Here is a 16,118-nt window from a genome sequence, read left to right as displayed (position 1 = left end):
CTCGGAAACTAATCAGAGTCTAGTATCCTCCTGCGTTGACCAATGAGACGAGCTCTTCCTGTGAACCAGCCTGTCAGGTCCAATTAGGAGGGAGGGGGAGGAGCCTGAAGTCTGTTCCTGCTCTCCTTATTTTGCAAACTAAGAAGGACTTTCTGGTTAAAGTGGGGAGGAATTTAATAGTGTGAAATTTCGCTCTATCTCGCCTCACTTTGCAAACTTACAGACAATCACTTTAACGCCGCGTGTCGCTAATTCACGACTTACTACTTCCTGCAAGACTCCACTTAATTTAGCATCAGCTTGAAAGCAAAAGCACTGATAACATTTTTTATATAATTGAAAATAAATTCAGGCGTCAGTTGGTTAAAACTAACTCGGCGATTGAATTGTCCGGGTTCTGTGCTTCAAAATGAGCTGCAGCATTTCCATAATGCTGAGGTTTAGTGAATCTTGTATTTAATAAACTTGTAGCTAACCAATTGATGGTCCAAGGTCCCCTGAGGCCTAGGTAGTTTGGGGAGGAACTCATTTTAAAGCCCTGACTTCATTCTTTCCAAAAAACAGGAAGTCTCTATCACTTTCGGTCCCTTTTTCCGGCACTAGATCGGCCGAAAGTCAATATTGTAAAATCCCCAAATATTGGCGGGATATATATCGACTGGCCGATATATAGGTTGACCTCTATAATAGATATTCCTGTTTAATCCTACATTGAGCTTAAATCAGTCCAGACTATACACATCATTTAGCTGATTCCTTGTCTAGACAGTGTTTAAACCTGGTTCCGTCTGACATCGTACAACAATAATTCCCTGTTGTTTCTTTTAAATTAAATTTGTTAATTTCGCCCTAGTTTTTTTGTCCTGTACAAAAGTTTGAGAACCAAAGCGATCAAGGAATCCAACCCTTTCGTCAATAAATATCTCTTTATTAGCCTCCTCGCGCCCTGTACTTGACGTCGCTACAAAACATTTCTATAAAAATACATTTGGCAAAACTCGGTGAGGCAGTGAGTGCAGTGCCTTCTGTCTGAAAAAAAGCAGAGATTTCTCTTTGTCGGCTACAAAAAAAAACTAAATATAGGCAACGGACGACGAGGCCACTGCGGCAAAAAATAGTGCATAGACGATGTGGAAACGTGAAACGAAAACGGATGAGCTGCGTCGGGGCCGTTTCAGATGTTGGGGAGGTGGTGGTAGTTGAATTTGCGAAGGTTGCTGTAGTATTTCTTATTGTCCAGAGCGGGGAAGATGCTGCTGCCCGTCAACTGAGGTAAATACTGGAAGAGAGAAAACGATAATGGTTGGAAAGTCCATTGGGCCCGATGTTTTCATTATGAGGTGAAATGCCGGCGCAACAATCGTGATAAAAGATGCGGCAATAAATCGATCGCTACATTATTTGATCATCGTGCTAGAAGATAATCGCTTAATCCATCAAACAACCAGTGGTGGTAACTTTACCGAGTACGTCTCCATGGAGATTTGACTAAAGTCAGCAATACTTAAAGAAATAGGCCACGGTTTTTACATTCTGAGATATGTTCTTACCTTAGACGAGTTCATTTGTACCTGTCTGGTCTTCACGGGTGCCCTCAGTCACGTAAACAGCGTTAGCATTTAGCCTCTCCTCCTCTCCTCTATAGCTAACGAGGTGAAGATAGAAGCTACCAAGCACTTCCATGTTTTCCCTATTTAAATATGGTTACGTGAAGTGTTACACGATAAAGTATAGTTACACAAAATTAAACAATGTGGATTTTCTAAGTGGATAAAAAGGGGAACTATATTGTACAGGAGTAGTTCGACATCCGTTCAGTAATATCTTCACTTTACACTGCGGATGTTGAACTACTCCTGGTATTATTACGCTTTACAATATAGTTCCCCTTGTGCTTGGTAGCTTCTATCTTCACCTCGTTTGGAGCTATAGTGGAGAGGATTAGAGGCTAAATGCTGAGGGCACGCGTGAAAACCAGACAGTTACAAATGAACTCGTCTAAGCTAAGGTAAGAGCGTATGTAAAAACAGTGGCCTAGTCCTTTAAGACTTCCTTAGGTTAGTTCCTCATCCAAATCCATTCTTTGATAACCCACTGCAGGAAGAGCATTTTCTGTGTCGAGCTGCTCATGAGCTGCATGTTTTGTATTGAAGACAGTATAGTCCAAAAAAAAATAAAAAATTACTGTATGTCTCACTCAGTATGACATTTACAGCAGACAATGAAGAGGAATATTTAATAATTGCCCAATCCTCATCATTTCTTTAGTTTCAGTGATTTTTTTAAACCTAACTTATGGCAAGCTACGCCTCTGAGTATATATCTCATTAAACACCTAAAAAAAATGCATATAGGAGAGATTTATCAATGATGGATAAAAAATAGCTCATGGTGTTTTTTCTATGACCATGAGAGAAATTATCCCCAGCGAAACTACATGAGGACACGTGCTACTGGCAAATCCACGGCCATATTTGTAAAAGGAAGGTCATCTGGGAAACCAAGGGTGTATGTTTGGTTTCAAGCTAGGATTCCTGTTACACATGAAACCTCCTAACCCTTTTAAACCGTGAGTGCATTAGATCAGCCCTGGTGCCTTACCCCTGGAGGGAGGTGTTTCCGGGCCGGCCTGCTCCTCTTGTTGGTGCGGTCCTGGTTTCTGGACGTGGTCTGGGTTTTTTCTCGGAGCGAGTCGAAGTACGGGTGAAGGAGGAGCTGCTCACAGGACAGACGCTCCGAGGGGTCCATCCGCAGACAGCCCTGAGGGACACACCGGGGTTAGTCTAGTCTGGGACCAGATTTGTCTACCTATTATGGCTGTATTATAACAAAAATACAAAAATAATGAGTTTACCTTCATTAAACTGAGAGCTTGAGGTGAGAGGTTTGGATATTTCTGTTCAAGCGGCTCCTGCAGAGATAGAAAACTTTAAACTGTTGCTCTTCTGTCCACACTTTGACACAGCTCTGAACAGTCGTCTCACCATCTCCTGCGGCTCTGGGATGGAGACTCCACTGAAGAACTGGTTATTACTGAAAACCTGCTGATGCCGAGGAATAAGATCTCCTGAAAAAAAATATGACATGCGATACGTCAAAATAGCGACGAATGATGAGTGATGCAACAAAAGCATAAAAAAACGTATAAAATGTAACAAAACATTAGAAAAAAGTTAGAAAAAGCAACAAAAAAGAAACAAATGGAATGGAAATCTAATCACACCTCAAAAAGTTGAATTTGTATCTATTTTTTTGTGTGGTCGTTTTTGTTTACTATTTAATTATGCATGTATTTAGTATGTTCTATAGGAGTTTTGTTTGTTTTACTGATATTATTAGAAATTAGTTATTGGTTGTAGTTGCACATGGTGGAAAGGGGAGAACATTTTTTTTTAAAGTAGACAAAGGGTATTATATTCAAGCGGATATGGTTGATATTATAGTCAGGGTGCTACAATTTATTTAAGTTTTCATGAAATTAACTTATTTTAGAAACCTGTATGCTGTATATGAGTAATATGAAGAAAAAATAGCAGAATGGGAAGAAAAGAAGGAAAAGGGAGAATGAAGGAAGGAGGAAAAAGGTCAGTGGTTGATTGTTTTGATAATGTGTGGTTCCTTATTTATTTATTCATTTATACATTTTTTCTGTCTTTTACAACGTTGAGACTGTTTTCTTATTTTTGGTTTATGTCTTTTTTCTATTCCCTGGATTCGCCCTGCTATTTAAAGGAACAGGCCACTGTTTTTACATACTTTTCCATATGCCACGCTCTTCCGCGGGCACAAAGACCAGACAGGTACGTATTAACTCGTCTAAGCTCAGGTAAGAACATACTGTATATCAGTATGGAAAAACAGTGGCCTGTTCCTTAGGTTATTTATCCGGTGTATTTACAAGATCAAGATTTACCATCTATTTATAAAATAAATAATAGTGAAAAAAAAAAAGGTTGAAAAAAGCTGAGAAAAACGTGACAAAAAAGCAGCTAAGTGACGAAACATTTGAGATCTTTTTGTAGGTCTTAGCTTTCAAATGAGGCGTTACACTGGCCTCTAGGCTGTAAGGAGTTTTTTAGATTTGGGTAGAACTGGAGAAGATGCGCTCCGTTAAAGTGGGGGTTAAGACGTTAATGAGCGGGTTCCATGGATCAAAGAACTGTCTCTATACTGTACAGGGTAAAAGTCACTCATGTTCTCTTACCCAGCGTTCTCCTGATGAGGTAGAGCTGGTCCATGTCTGATTTCCCGGGCCACAGGGGCAGCCCCGACAGCAGCTCCGCGAACACGCAGCCCACGGCCCACACGTCCACCGGGGGGCCGTACTGAGTGTCCCCCACCAGCAGCTCGGGCGCCCGGTACCACCGCGTCGCCACGTAGTCTGTGTAGTAGTCGCACGGGCCGGCTGCAAAACACACGGAAATGTGTCATTTTCTGGTCAAATTGAAAAGATTTTGATTTCATTCCAAAATTGCTGCACCTTTAGGAATGTCTAGACCCGTCACAATAACGTAATGTGAAGTTCGATATATTGAGCCATGAAAATATTGCTATAAACGACATTATTGAAGACCTTTTAACGCCATAGAAACTAACTCTAAAGCTTTAAAATGACAGTACATCTTTGTTCCAAAAGCAACAAAACACAATGAAAAACAACCTACTTAAGGTAAAAAATAAAGTATTATATCTGAAAATTTGAGTAAAAAATGTAAATAAACATTGAGCCCAATGTATTGTTTGTCTATCATTTATTGAACGATAAGTTGATATAGTAATTATCATGACAGCCCTAGGAATATCACTGGCTGTATTGAAGATGATTCAAAACCCAAAGTCATCTTTATTAGGATTTCAGACTGCTTTTACCGAAAAACCTTAATGGAACAGGCCACTGTTTTTCCATACTGAGATATGTTTTTACCTGAGATTAGCCATTAGTCATGCAAAACGACCAAAGATGTTGTTAGCCTTTGGCCTCTCCCAGTATATTCCTATAGCTCTAAACGTGGTGAAGTTAGAAGCGACCAAGCTCCTCCACGGGCACAAAGAAAAGACTGGTACTGCATCAACTCGTCTAAGCTCAGGTAAGAACATATCTCAGTATGGAAAAACTGTGGCCTGTTCCTTTAAATGCTTGGAGACAAACGATTCGAGAGAGGACTGATATCTGAACAGTTAGTTAAACTAATGCATGTCTCAAATGTATAGTTTTTTTTGAGGGCTAAACTACAGAACAAATGGATAAATACCTAATGAAAACTCACTTGCATTACATAATATTGTCATTGACTAATATTTTATTGTGAATTGAAACAAATCAAGGTAATGAGCATATACACATAGATTCATAGTAATTTCCACTCTACAGATGGGGAGTAAAACATTGGCGTCTCTTTATAGAAGTCCAGTTGTTTTAATGATAGAAGAAAAAATAAATGTACGTTATTTGTAAAATCTTTTGGCCGAGCAGTGTATTTTCACTTGCTCACAGCTGTAGGTGCTTCATCTGTGAAATACGGCCTTCACAGCTCCATCTAGTGGTCCCAAACGTTGTGACATTTGCACAAAAAGGCTCTGGGAGGTTTAACTTCACTCACTGAGGATCCTGGCGAACCCGAAGTCGCAGAGTTTGATGACCTGGTGTTTGGTGATGAGGATGTTCTCCGGCTTCACGTCTCGGTGGATGCACTAAAACAAAAAGAGAGAGAAAAGCAGATGCATTTAAGAGTTAGTTATTCAAAAACGACAAAGTAAAACAGCACTGGGCCAAAGCAATCACAAAAGCGGTTTCATCACGTTCAGCTGAAGATGTGTCCTGACCAAATATGTGGCCACTTTTTTTGTGAGCGACTGTAAAAAGTCTCCAAACTCCTGCGCTCTCGGCTGAATGGACCTGAGTTTGTTGTGTCCCGGTGATACATTAACCGCTGCTCGGCCGAGGGGAAAGAATTCTTGTTAAAAAACGATTGTAAAGAGGGAGTTTGGTGGGAACGACGGACAGAGGAGGCTTTCGTTTATGTCCTGGGGGTATTTTCTAGGCACACGAGGTATTGTAAGTTATATTAAGAGAGAAAAGCCGTGAAAAGCGACTCACGTTTTGTTTGTGGCAGAAGTTGACGGCCTGAAGCGTCTGCCACGTGATGCTCTTAGCCATTTGCTCCGGGACTCTGCACAAATATCAAAGATTGTACATTTTAAATAAGGCTATTACAGCTAAGTGATTGATAAAAAAAGCACATGAACAAGCTTTTAATTTAACAAAAATGATTTAATACAGACAATTAACTAGTGTCCACCTGCATCTAACTAACTGTTCTGATCAGGGGTTGCTGCAGTTGGTCATGTCCAGGTTCAGCAAAACAATGAGCCAAAAGAATGAGATCAGCCGACGACCTGAACATCTTGAATGACCAGATTATTCCATCAATGGATTTCTTCTTCCCTGATGGCCAGGATGACAATGCCAGATTTACTTTTACTAACAATGTTGTCCTATTTCTAGATGACTTTTTGAAGCTCTTTAAGGATCAGGGACAAACTTTAGAATAAGTTGAACAAAAAAGAGGATCATGATGACTTAAAAACAAAAGAGGGAATGTCCCGATAGCACAATAAAGGACTTAGTAAGTGAAAGTGCCTTGGTTCCTTTCTTTTATGTCTATTCTACTCCCCATGCAGACTGAACGTATACAAATGTTTGGTTTTCTCTATAGAAGTAAAACATAAACTAGGTTCAAGACCAGAGAGCGACTTTTCTATTAGGTTTCGCTTCAGATGAAAAGCATTAGATTTGACGCAGCTGTATATCCATGTCTTGTAGCAAATTTCACATCAAACTGTACTCCGCTTCTGTCGATTGTGATAACCTCCATTTGTTTGTCCTCAAAATCCTGACTTGGGACATCCCATAACAGCCCCACCCTCCTCTCCCTCTGTCCCTTCACTCCCCAAAAAAAAAAAAAAAAAAAAGGAAGAAAAAAAAAAAAACCTGCACCATTCCGGCAGCAGCAGCAGCGGGAGAAAGAAGCGCTGCATTCTGGGAGAGCCCATCACTGTAAACATTCTTGGGGGATTAGCTCAGATGCCCCGGTAACGAGCCTCCTGCCCCAGTAATAAAAGGTACACAGGTCTTTGTATGGGGAGAGCTACAGTGGGATTTATAGATAGACACAGTGGAAGATTTAGCAGAGAAAAATAACTGTAATGCACTTATGTAACAAGGATGAATGTACAAAGCCCCTGTCTAGACTTTTGGATGACCATCTCTTTCATTAATATGTGAATCACAATTTTTCCACAATTTTTAGCCATTTTCTAGCGGACTGAGAACATATTTGTCACACACAAATAAAGTCAAGCCGATATCAGGTCCATACGGATGTTTTTTCACAGGAAATTGTTCAGTAGAAGCGAAACAACTGCCCTTGTAGCTAAAGTTAGCATATGTAGCATGAAGCTAACGTTAGATTCCTGGTCTGTTAATAAGTATTTATGGGCTGTTGAACCACTTTGCTCTATGTCTTTGTATTTTTATTTAGTAAAAGATTAATTCATACTTCGCAATTGTTAAAGTAGTGGTAGAGTAATGGAGAAGGTTTTGTCTTTTTCCCCTCTTTGTTTTCCGCCTCTGGCTGCTTCGAACATGACAATATGGGCAATTACAAAGATGCCGTTTGTATCGATCAGGGAAGAATGCTGCGTTCATGCGGACTGGGGGGAAGTGACGTCATTGCCCCAGTTGTTTTGTGTTCATGAGCTTTTTATGTGGGAAAGTCTTTCATCACTGATCATTCTTTGGGCTCATAGTGTTGCTGAACGTAGACCTGACCAACTGCACCAACCCCATTATTGTCAATACCCAGCCTTAAAGAGTTGTGTTACAAGACTAAAAACTACAGCATTATTTCGGTAATTTTGAGACCTACCCTCTCGGATGCCGGTCGAGTTCGCTCAGCACGGTGTAGTCGCAGTACTCGAACACCAGGTGGAGCCGCCTCTTCCTCCTGAACACTTCGATCAGATTCACCAGGTTCGGATGCTTCAGTTGCTGCAGAGACACGGGACGCGCAGGAGAAATGTGAACAATATGTGACCAGCATCAATCATGCAGCATCGAGGGGCGGACGGCCACGGCCCAACAATGGACAGCTGTAAACGAGGGGCCGAGGGAGGAGCGTGTTTGAACAAGACGTACGGCTTTAGACCTGACTTAGGCTCGGTTTAGATCAGTGTTTCTTCACTACCGTGGTTTCAGGACACACCAACACCTGGCACCCTTTCGATGGCCCTACGATTTCTTGCCGTATTGGGACAAATGGAAAGAGACTGTACTTTTTTACTGCAACTTTTATAATCTGGCGTATCACAACTAGTCTCCATGGCAACGCAGGACAGTCAGCACCATATAAGGGGATAACAGGCGGCATCGAAAGATGGGTTAAATGCAGAGAACAAATTTCCCTACGGGGACAATAAAGTTAACAAACAAACAAAACAGACGGCAGAAACTGATCAATATCTGTCCAGCAGCACTTCCATAAACACTGAAAGTCATCAGAAGACTTTCTATATGTTAGCCCTGTACGCTAGGGTGACCAGGTGTCCCAGTTTACCCGGGACAGTCCCAGTTTTGAGGCCTTTGTCCTGCTTCCCCATAAATTTCTCCAAAATCATGGATTTGTCCCAGTTTTGCACAGGAACTGTCCCAGGTGTCCACGTCTTTGGCCAATACGAACCCCAAAGCAACAATCTTTGCTTGAAGATCATTGGGCCATATGAATGTCAATTACAATGATTAAACCAATTAAAAATCTCTACACTAACATCTTAATTCTGATTGGATCACGTCATTACCATAAGACATAAGGTTTTACTGTTCAGTTTGGGAACAAATTCCCGAATTGTGTTCCAGTTTTTAAAGGAACAGGCCACTGTTTTCTATACTGAGATATGTTCTTACCTGAGCTTAGACGAGTTGATGCGTACCTGTCTGGTCTTTGTGTGTGTACTCAGTCACGCAAAACGACCAAAGATGTTGTTAGCATTTGGCCGGTTCCCAGCATATTCCTATAGCTCCAAACGGGGGTGAAGTTGTAGGCTACCACACTCTTCCACGGGCACACACAAAGACCAGACGAACAGATCACAGTATGGAAAAACGGTGGCCTGTTCCTTTAAGAGCAAAAGACTGATCACCCTACTGTAAACACAATTGCTTATCATTCGTTGGCATCTAGGCCAAATACTTCTCCTTCTGGCAAAGATGCTGGTTCTTTCAACTTTCCCATCTAAAGCCTGTGAAGTCTTCGGCCCAAGCTTATTTGGCGCCTTTGGCATGTATATATTTCTGTGTTTCTCTAGCGCACGTGCACAAAGCCTTTTTCTGAATTTTCTTCTTAGTTTTGATTTTTGATTTTTTGCTTTTCTTTCCCATTCCTTACAGACACACTTTGGATTTGGCAAAGGCTAGTTTTATTGTATCTTATTATGATTATCTATTCATTAAAAAAAAGATAGTTATATTGGGGGAGGAACCTCTACTTCTGAAGTCAATTTACGGACTTTGCCCAAGATGTAGAACCCCAGTAGAAGGACCAGGGAGGGGGTGTTTGAAAGACTCCGGGAGAACAAAACCAAGTAAAGCTCTTAAGTTCCTGTAAAAATTAGATTCTTTTGCCTCTGTGAGGGTCCATAAAACACAAAGCCACTGTGTGTGTTGACAGATACAGAGGGCAGTAATGGCCCTATCAACACTTTACACCAGGAGCTTGCTATTGATTGGACTCCAACTTATTCTGAAACAAAACTTGAGCACTTTAGAAGATGTTGTTGCAAGTTGCACGAATAATGAGAGAATTTAAATGATCAACTCCATCTTAGTCATCCAACTCTCATCCCTTTTACTTTTCCCGGAACAATTAAAGCATAAATCTTACTTTAACGCTCGAACAGCTATTTGGGTCACTGCTTTTTACTTCTGCTTTAATTAGTTTGCAGTCTTTTTCTATTAGAGTAAATATTTTGGCTGCTCCGTCTCTGCCAATGAGTGGCACTAAACCTCCGTCGACTCTATCCAAACTTAAACTAGTCTGCAGTAAAGTGGCCCCTAAACCGGCCCCCGTTGGTCTGGGTTTAGTTTAGTGGCGTCTGGTGGTGGCTCTGTTTTGGTCCCAGTTCAAACAAACAGCAGCCTGTAAACAGAAGTATCCCTGACAACACTCGGGCTGTGATCTGCGCATCTGAATCACAAATTACTCCGGACAAAAAGAGACCCGGCAGCGTGGGTAAGAATAGCACAGATTTGGATGGAGAAAAAAAACTCTCTTGAATCTTACATGAGCCGCTTGTTGATATTTGTTGTTGTCCATTCTGCTGTTTCTTTTAATAAGAACATGACAACAGGACCGACAAAGAGCTTTAGGAAGACAGAGAAGGAATCTATTTGTACAGCACTTTTCACAATGGCACAATTTCAAACTAGGTCAAAGTATCTGGGTTTATACAGGTAGCAGCAAGTCAAATATAATGTTTCTTAATTGCATTTTATTGCCTAGACACAACATTTATAACGCCTTGAGCTTAAAGGGGAGAGAGTTTAAAAAATGTGAAAATTCTGTATTTTCTTCCCCCTACATGTTCCAGCAATGTCCTAATGTATAGAATGAGCCCAGACCTGTTCACCACAACGGCCTCTAAAATCCTGCACTGTCTCTCAAAAAGTTGTTAATTCGGGTCCGAATCGCTGCCATGAACGAGCTTAATATAGAACCTGCAGTTATGCACAAGACCTGAGGTGGCAGTAGTGAGCATGAAAATAACCAACTTGCATCTAGTCCCTTTAAAAATTCGACATATTTGTTATTTCTTAAGAATTGCAAAGTTAGACAAAGAGGAATGAGGACAAATGTGGATATTCTAAAATCAGAGACATATTATTAATAGACCGTCATTACTCACTTCTCCCCATTTGACAAAATAACTACATTCAAGGAGGAAATCATGGTGAGAGGAGGAAAGTTTAAGAAAATTAGGCTTTAAAGTTGTTTTTAACGTGTCTAAAGTGCAATGCTTTCCAATGGGGAAACCAGTGGCTGTGTGGAGGTACTACAGCAACGGTGGCCTCTAGTGTTGTAATCACGAAGCAGAGCAGCCAGCGGCCATTGTCTAAAATAGGGCTGGGACAATGTACGTTTTGCAATGCCTCTTAACCCCCATTTGAACTAAGGACATTTTCTCAAGGAAATCGCAAATCTAAAAGCTTCTGGAAAAAAAACGGGAAAAAAAAAAACAAGGATTAAAACGCAACAAAAACATGACAAAAAAAGCAACAAGGAAGCAACAAAAGAGCGACAGAAACGAGCCAGAAAAGCAGCAATAATACAATAAAAAAGTGACAAAAGAGTGACAAAAACCCAGGGGCAACGTGACAAAAAAGTTACATACAGCTGTGTAGGCCTTAGCTTTCAAATGAGACATTGTTGCTCTCCAGTCTCCAGCTTTTAGATCTGGGTAAATCCGAACTGGAGACAATATGCTTGGTTAAAGCGGGGGTTAAGAGGTTAAAAACTTAACACTTAAGTGATCAAGCCAGCATTTTCTTTGGAATCACAGACCTGTTATTAGCTAAAGATGCCACATTCTGGAGATAGAGGCAGGTAAAATTACAATTGTTGTTGTTAATATGCAGATTTTTGTTTGAGTTATGGAAGGTTAATGGTTCGAAGGGTCAAAAAGCATCTGAATTTCATAAGCAAGGCAGGAGCTTTCAATTAGGCTTAGGGTTTAGATCGCATAGCATGGTACCTCAAGTTAATCCAGTTGAAGACCAAGTGTTTTTTATTTACCGCAGGCCTTAGTTAATTTCACAGATTTACTCCGCTGTGAGCAGATTGAGGAGCTGCTTTTATGTCCGTGAAATGCTCCTCTCTGTTGGACTCTCACTGTCTGATGAGAAGGAAGCATTTTTGTAGGGTCACGATGAACCTGAGACTTGGGACTGAGAACGCGCAGCCAGCCACGATAGAAATAAGATACTACGTGTTAGTAAAAAAAAGAAAAGATAATTGGGCGTGTATTGTTGTTGCTGTCGACACTTCGTCTTTATTGGCTGCTTTGCTTACAATTAAGTAGGTAGTGACAGGAAGGAGAAAAAAGCCGCCTCATCACCTACAAAGCCCTTCATAACCTCACTGACCTTCAACAAAGCTGCTGCCTCCGCTCTGACTCATCTCTGAATCAGACATCACTGAATCCCAAAGTCAGCTTTTCTCTGCTTGTCCTGTGTCACATTACCTTTAAATGCCTTTGGAGCTTAAGCAGTTTAGCCCTGATTATTACCTGGATGGGAGAGCTTTGAGGGAGAACCATGTGTCTGTGTGAGCGGGTGGTGATGGTCAAAGGGTCCATTTAGCGGAAGCTGTGGCTACTGACATGCAAACAGCTTTATGCATTGAATTATGCCAAAAATAAGGCAGTAAATGTCATTTAACCTGATTAAAGGAACAGGCCACCGTTTTTCCATACGGAGATATGTTCTTGCCTGAGCTTAGACGAGTTGATGCGTACCTGTCTGGTCTTTGTGTGTGCCCTCAGTCACGCACAACAACCAAAGATGTTGTTAGCATTTGGCCTCTCCCAGCATATTCCTACAGCTCCAAATGGGGGTGAAGTTAGAAGCCACCACGCTCTTCCACGGGCACAAAGACCAGACAGGTACGAATCAACTCTACGCTCAGGTAAGAACATATCACAGTATGGAGAAACGGTGGCCTGTTCCTTTAAATAAACAGGGTTTCTACAGGTGGCAGCAAATGTGTTGCACCTTGAATTATTAGAAATGCTTATTGCATTTAACACAAGGGGGTCCTGAGTTGTTGGTTGAGTGATTTTGGGGGTCACAGTCTGAACAGTTTGAGAACCCCTGCTCTACTCGACCCATCTCTGCTTAGAGGCATTTGTAAACTAAATGACTAAATAACAAATATTTTGAGAAGCACTGCTTTAGAACTATTAATTTTCTCATTGAAAGAACTGTTCTGTGCTCAAACAGAACAGCAGAGGTTGGTACTAGTCATTTTCAGATCTATGCTTGCATGAAACTCAAATAGCGATTCAAATAGAAACCTACCTTCCCTTTTGCCTTGGGCATAAGCTCTAGAAACAGCTCTGGCTAAACAACACAAAGGGAAACCTGTATTTTATGGGTCCCAAGCTACTGGAGGGGGGCAGTATTTGGCTGCCTTGTAATGATAAACAAATTTTCCAAGTAACTATCAATTGCAAAAGCACAAATGAATTACTGCTGAGAGCATTCAAACAGTCACTTGAGTTTGATATGGTTTTTGCACACATATGTCTCTTTTGCCTTGGGCCTCTTTGTGTCTAGAAACGGCTCTGGCTACAGCACAATGATAAACCTGTTACCTTGAGCATCCGTATCTCCCTCAGAGCGATCTTCTTGATCACGGGGTCGTCCTCCGACTCCACAAACTTCTTGATGGCCACGATTTGTCCCGTGTCTTTGTTCCGACACTTGAACACGACGCCGTACGAGCCCTCGCCGATCTTTCCGATCTTCTCGTACTTCTCCATCCTGGCACCGGGTTTTCTGCTCTTCTAAAGCGAGACGGCAGGTGGAGAGATCTCCGGAGGCGAAGGCGGCGTGAGCCCAAACACCCGTGGAGCTGAAAAGTGCAAAACAATTAGGAGGAAGTAGGTCAGGAGGACATAAACAACAAGCATAATTGCGGACCCTTTAGTGGATGTGAAAGAAAGTGCTTTGTCTTGTGTGTTTAGATAGATAAAGAAAACATAGAGGCCTTTTTATCTTATATTGGCAATTTGCTTCTACAGGGGGCCGCAACTAGTCAAATGTAATGATTTTTAATGCTTAAATACTGTGTTGTTCATGCCACAAATTGGACGGGCAACTTGTGAGCTAAAGTTTGATTCTGATTTAATGCTTTTGAAAAACTTCTTGAATAACTTCTTCACCCCCACCTTAACCGAGCACAGTTTACACAGCCCATAGTATAATGCCTCAGTTGAAAGCTAAGACCTACAAAACTGATAATGACTTTTTTGGGCTGTCGCCGCATTTTAGTCTGATTTTTTAAGCCTTTCTGTCGTGTTTTCGTCTCTTTTTTTTGGTTCATGTTTTCTATATTTTTCTGTCATGTTTTTGTTGCTTTTTTATTTGCTTTTTGACGCTTTTTTATTGTGTTTTTGTCACTTGTTTATTGTGTCGCTCTTTTGTTGATATTTTTTTTTACTTTTTAAATTGTATTTTCATCCTTGTTTCGTCGCTGTTTTGACACTTTGTTCAAGAAGCTTTTAGATTTAGGAAAGTGGAGAAAATGTGCTCGGTTCAGGTGGAGGTTAAGAGGTGAAGGCCTTAATTTTAGCATAATCAATTTATTGACTTATAATGTCCCACGGAAACCCTGTAAAAGCAACTATTATTTGACATAAACTGGCAGACAACGTAAATAAAGTCCACACAATGATGTTGAAGTACTAAAACTAACACTGCCTTACTGCTCCTTCTGTCTGTTTTGCCTATTACAGGTGCTCGTCATATAATTAGAATATCATGAAAAAGTTCATTTATTTCTGTAATTCAACTTAAAATGTGAAACTAATACATGATATAGACTCATGACATGCAAAGTGACATATGTCAAGCCTTTGTTTGTTATAATTTTAATGATTATGGCTCACAGTCCATTTTCAAAATATTCTAATTTTATGAGTTTTTTTAACTTTGGGGTTTTTAACAAGCTGAGCCTTAATAATCAAAATGATAACGAATAATGGCTACATATGTTACTTTGCATGTAATGAGTCTATTAGGGCTGAAAGATTTATCATTATCGTATCTACTGTATATCGAGATATAAACATTCGAAACATTAAAATCGAAATTTTCATCAATGAAACTGCACCCTTTTCTATTATGTTTTTATTATTATGAAAAATGCTTGATTTTCACCTAACCCATAGTTATATCGTATTGCAATATCTGGAATAAATAGAGATATAAAATTTTGTCCATATCGTTCAGCCCTAGAGTCTATCATATATTGCACTATATATGCACTTTTTCATGATATTAGACTTATATGACGAGCACCTGTATTATAATTTGCGGTTAACAAGAATTAGCAACACATTTTTTTTCCACTAGGAAATTAGAAAATGTGAATTTAAGTCCAAAGAGGAAAGCTATGTTAAAAATTGCACCTATAACCTTAAAGCTGTAGATTTCCTCATACATTTCTAAGACATGGGAACAATCAATCTTTTTCTCTCACCACTATAGTATATTTTACATGTTTATGATGCTTAAAATGCAAACAGAATACATTCTCGTACTAATTTATTTTGCTTATTATGGGAAACGCTGAGATACAGATTGTATGTATCTAAAAAGATTGTGTATAGCTAAAAGTTTTCATCCTTCAATTTTATACAATACAAGTATTTGCTAATCATAACAAGCTATATTATATTGATAGCAATATAGAGTCTAGACCTAATGAACAATCCGCTTTCTGTAACTTTTTAATTTTATGTTATGGAAAATACAAGAGACACGCATTAAAACAAATAAACAAAATTAAAAATGATAAAAATCCAGATTTCAACGGTGAGCTCGCGCTCTCTGACAACAAAGTCAACGGCTTTTCCAACTGGGAATATTACACAGCGCTGAAAACAAACGGCAAATACCAAGGGATGAAGCGACACACGAGTTAAACCAACTAAAATACAAACCTAGCCTAAAGTTCATATATTAATGACGAATAAAAAGAAAAAGTCAGTGTCTTTTGGTTTGAAATAGAGCTTTAAATCGTAAGTTGATCTCATTTAACAACTTGTACCGCACAAGACGCGTTCGTGCGAGAATAAAAACGCGTCGTGTATTAATTGAGCTAATTTGGAGCATTATTAATCAAAATAAGAAACTTACTCTTGGTGCAAATGTCTCGAAGTGAAGTCAGATCGCGGTTTTCTTCGGGAACAGGCGCTTGTCGGAGGCTGATGCTGCAGAGATGAAGAAGCAAAGAGCGCGGAGCGAAACTGAAGCGAGCGGCAGAAACAGCGGCGATTTAAAC

At 40.2% G+C, this 16,118-nt stretch overlaps 1 protein-coding gene across 1 annotated transcript; it reads right to left on the bottom strand.

Moving 5' to 3' along the window:
* Positions 1-828: 828 nt before the first annotated feature.
* On the bottom strand, positions 829-16,101 carry cdkl1 (cyclin dependent kinase like 1 (CDC2 related kinase)). Its single transcript, XM_079573686.1, has 10 exons — positions 15,974-16,101; positions 13,426-13,685; positions 7,929-8,050; positions 6,098-6,170; positions 5,601-5,691; positions 4,205-4,405; positions 2,985-3,067; positions 2,855-2,911; positions 2,602-2,760; positions 829-1,279 (listed from the first exon to the last, which is right to left on the bottom strand). Exons 2-10 carry the CDS (start codon positions 13,591-13,593, stop codon positions 1,175-1,177), a joined length of 1,059 nt encoding a protein of 352 aa, XP_079429812.1. The 5' UTR covers positions 13,594-13,685; positions 15,974-16,101; the 3' UTR covers positions 829-1,174.
* Between the last annotated feature and the right edge of the window lie 17 nt (positions 16,102-16,118).

Source organism: Gobius niger (assembly GCF_951799975.1).
Source record: "Gobius niger genome assembly, chromosome: 16".
Lineage (NCBI taxonomy): Eukaryota > Metazoa > Chordata > Actinopteri > Gobiiformes > Gobiidae > Gobius > Gobius niger.
The sequence above is the reverse complement of the archived record's forward strand: the minus strand, read 5'-3'. Positions and strand labels throughout refer to the sequence as shown.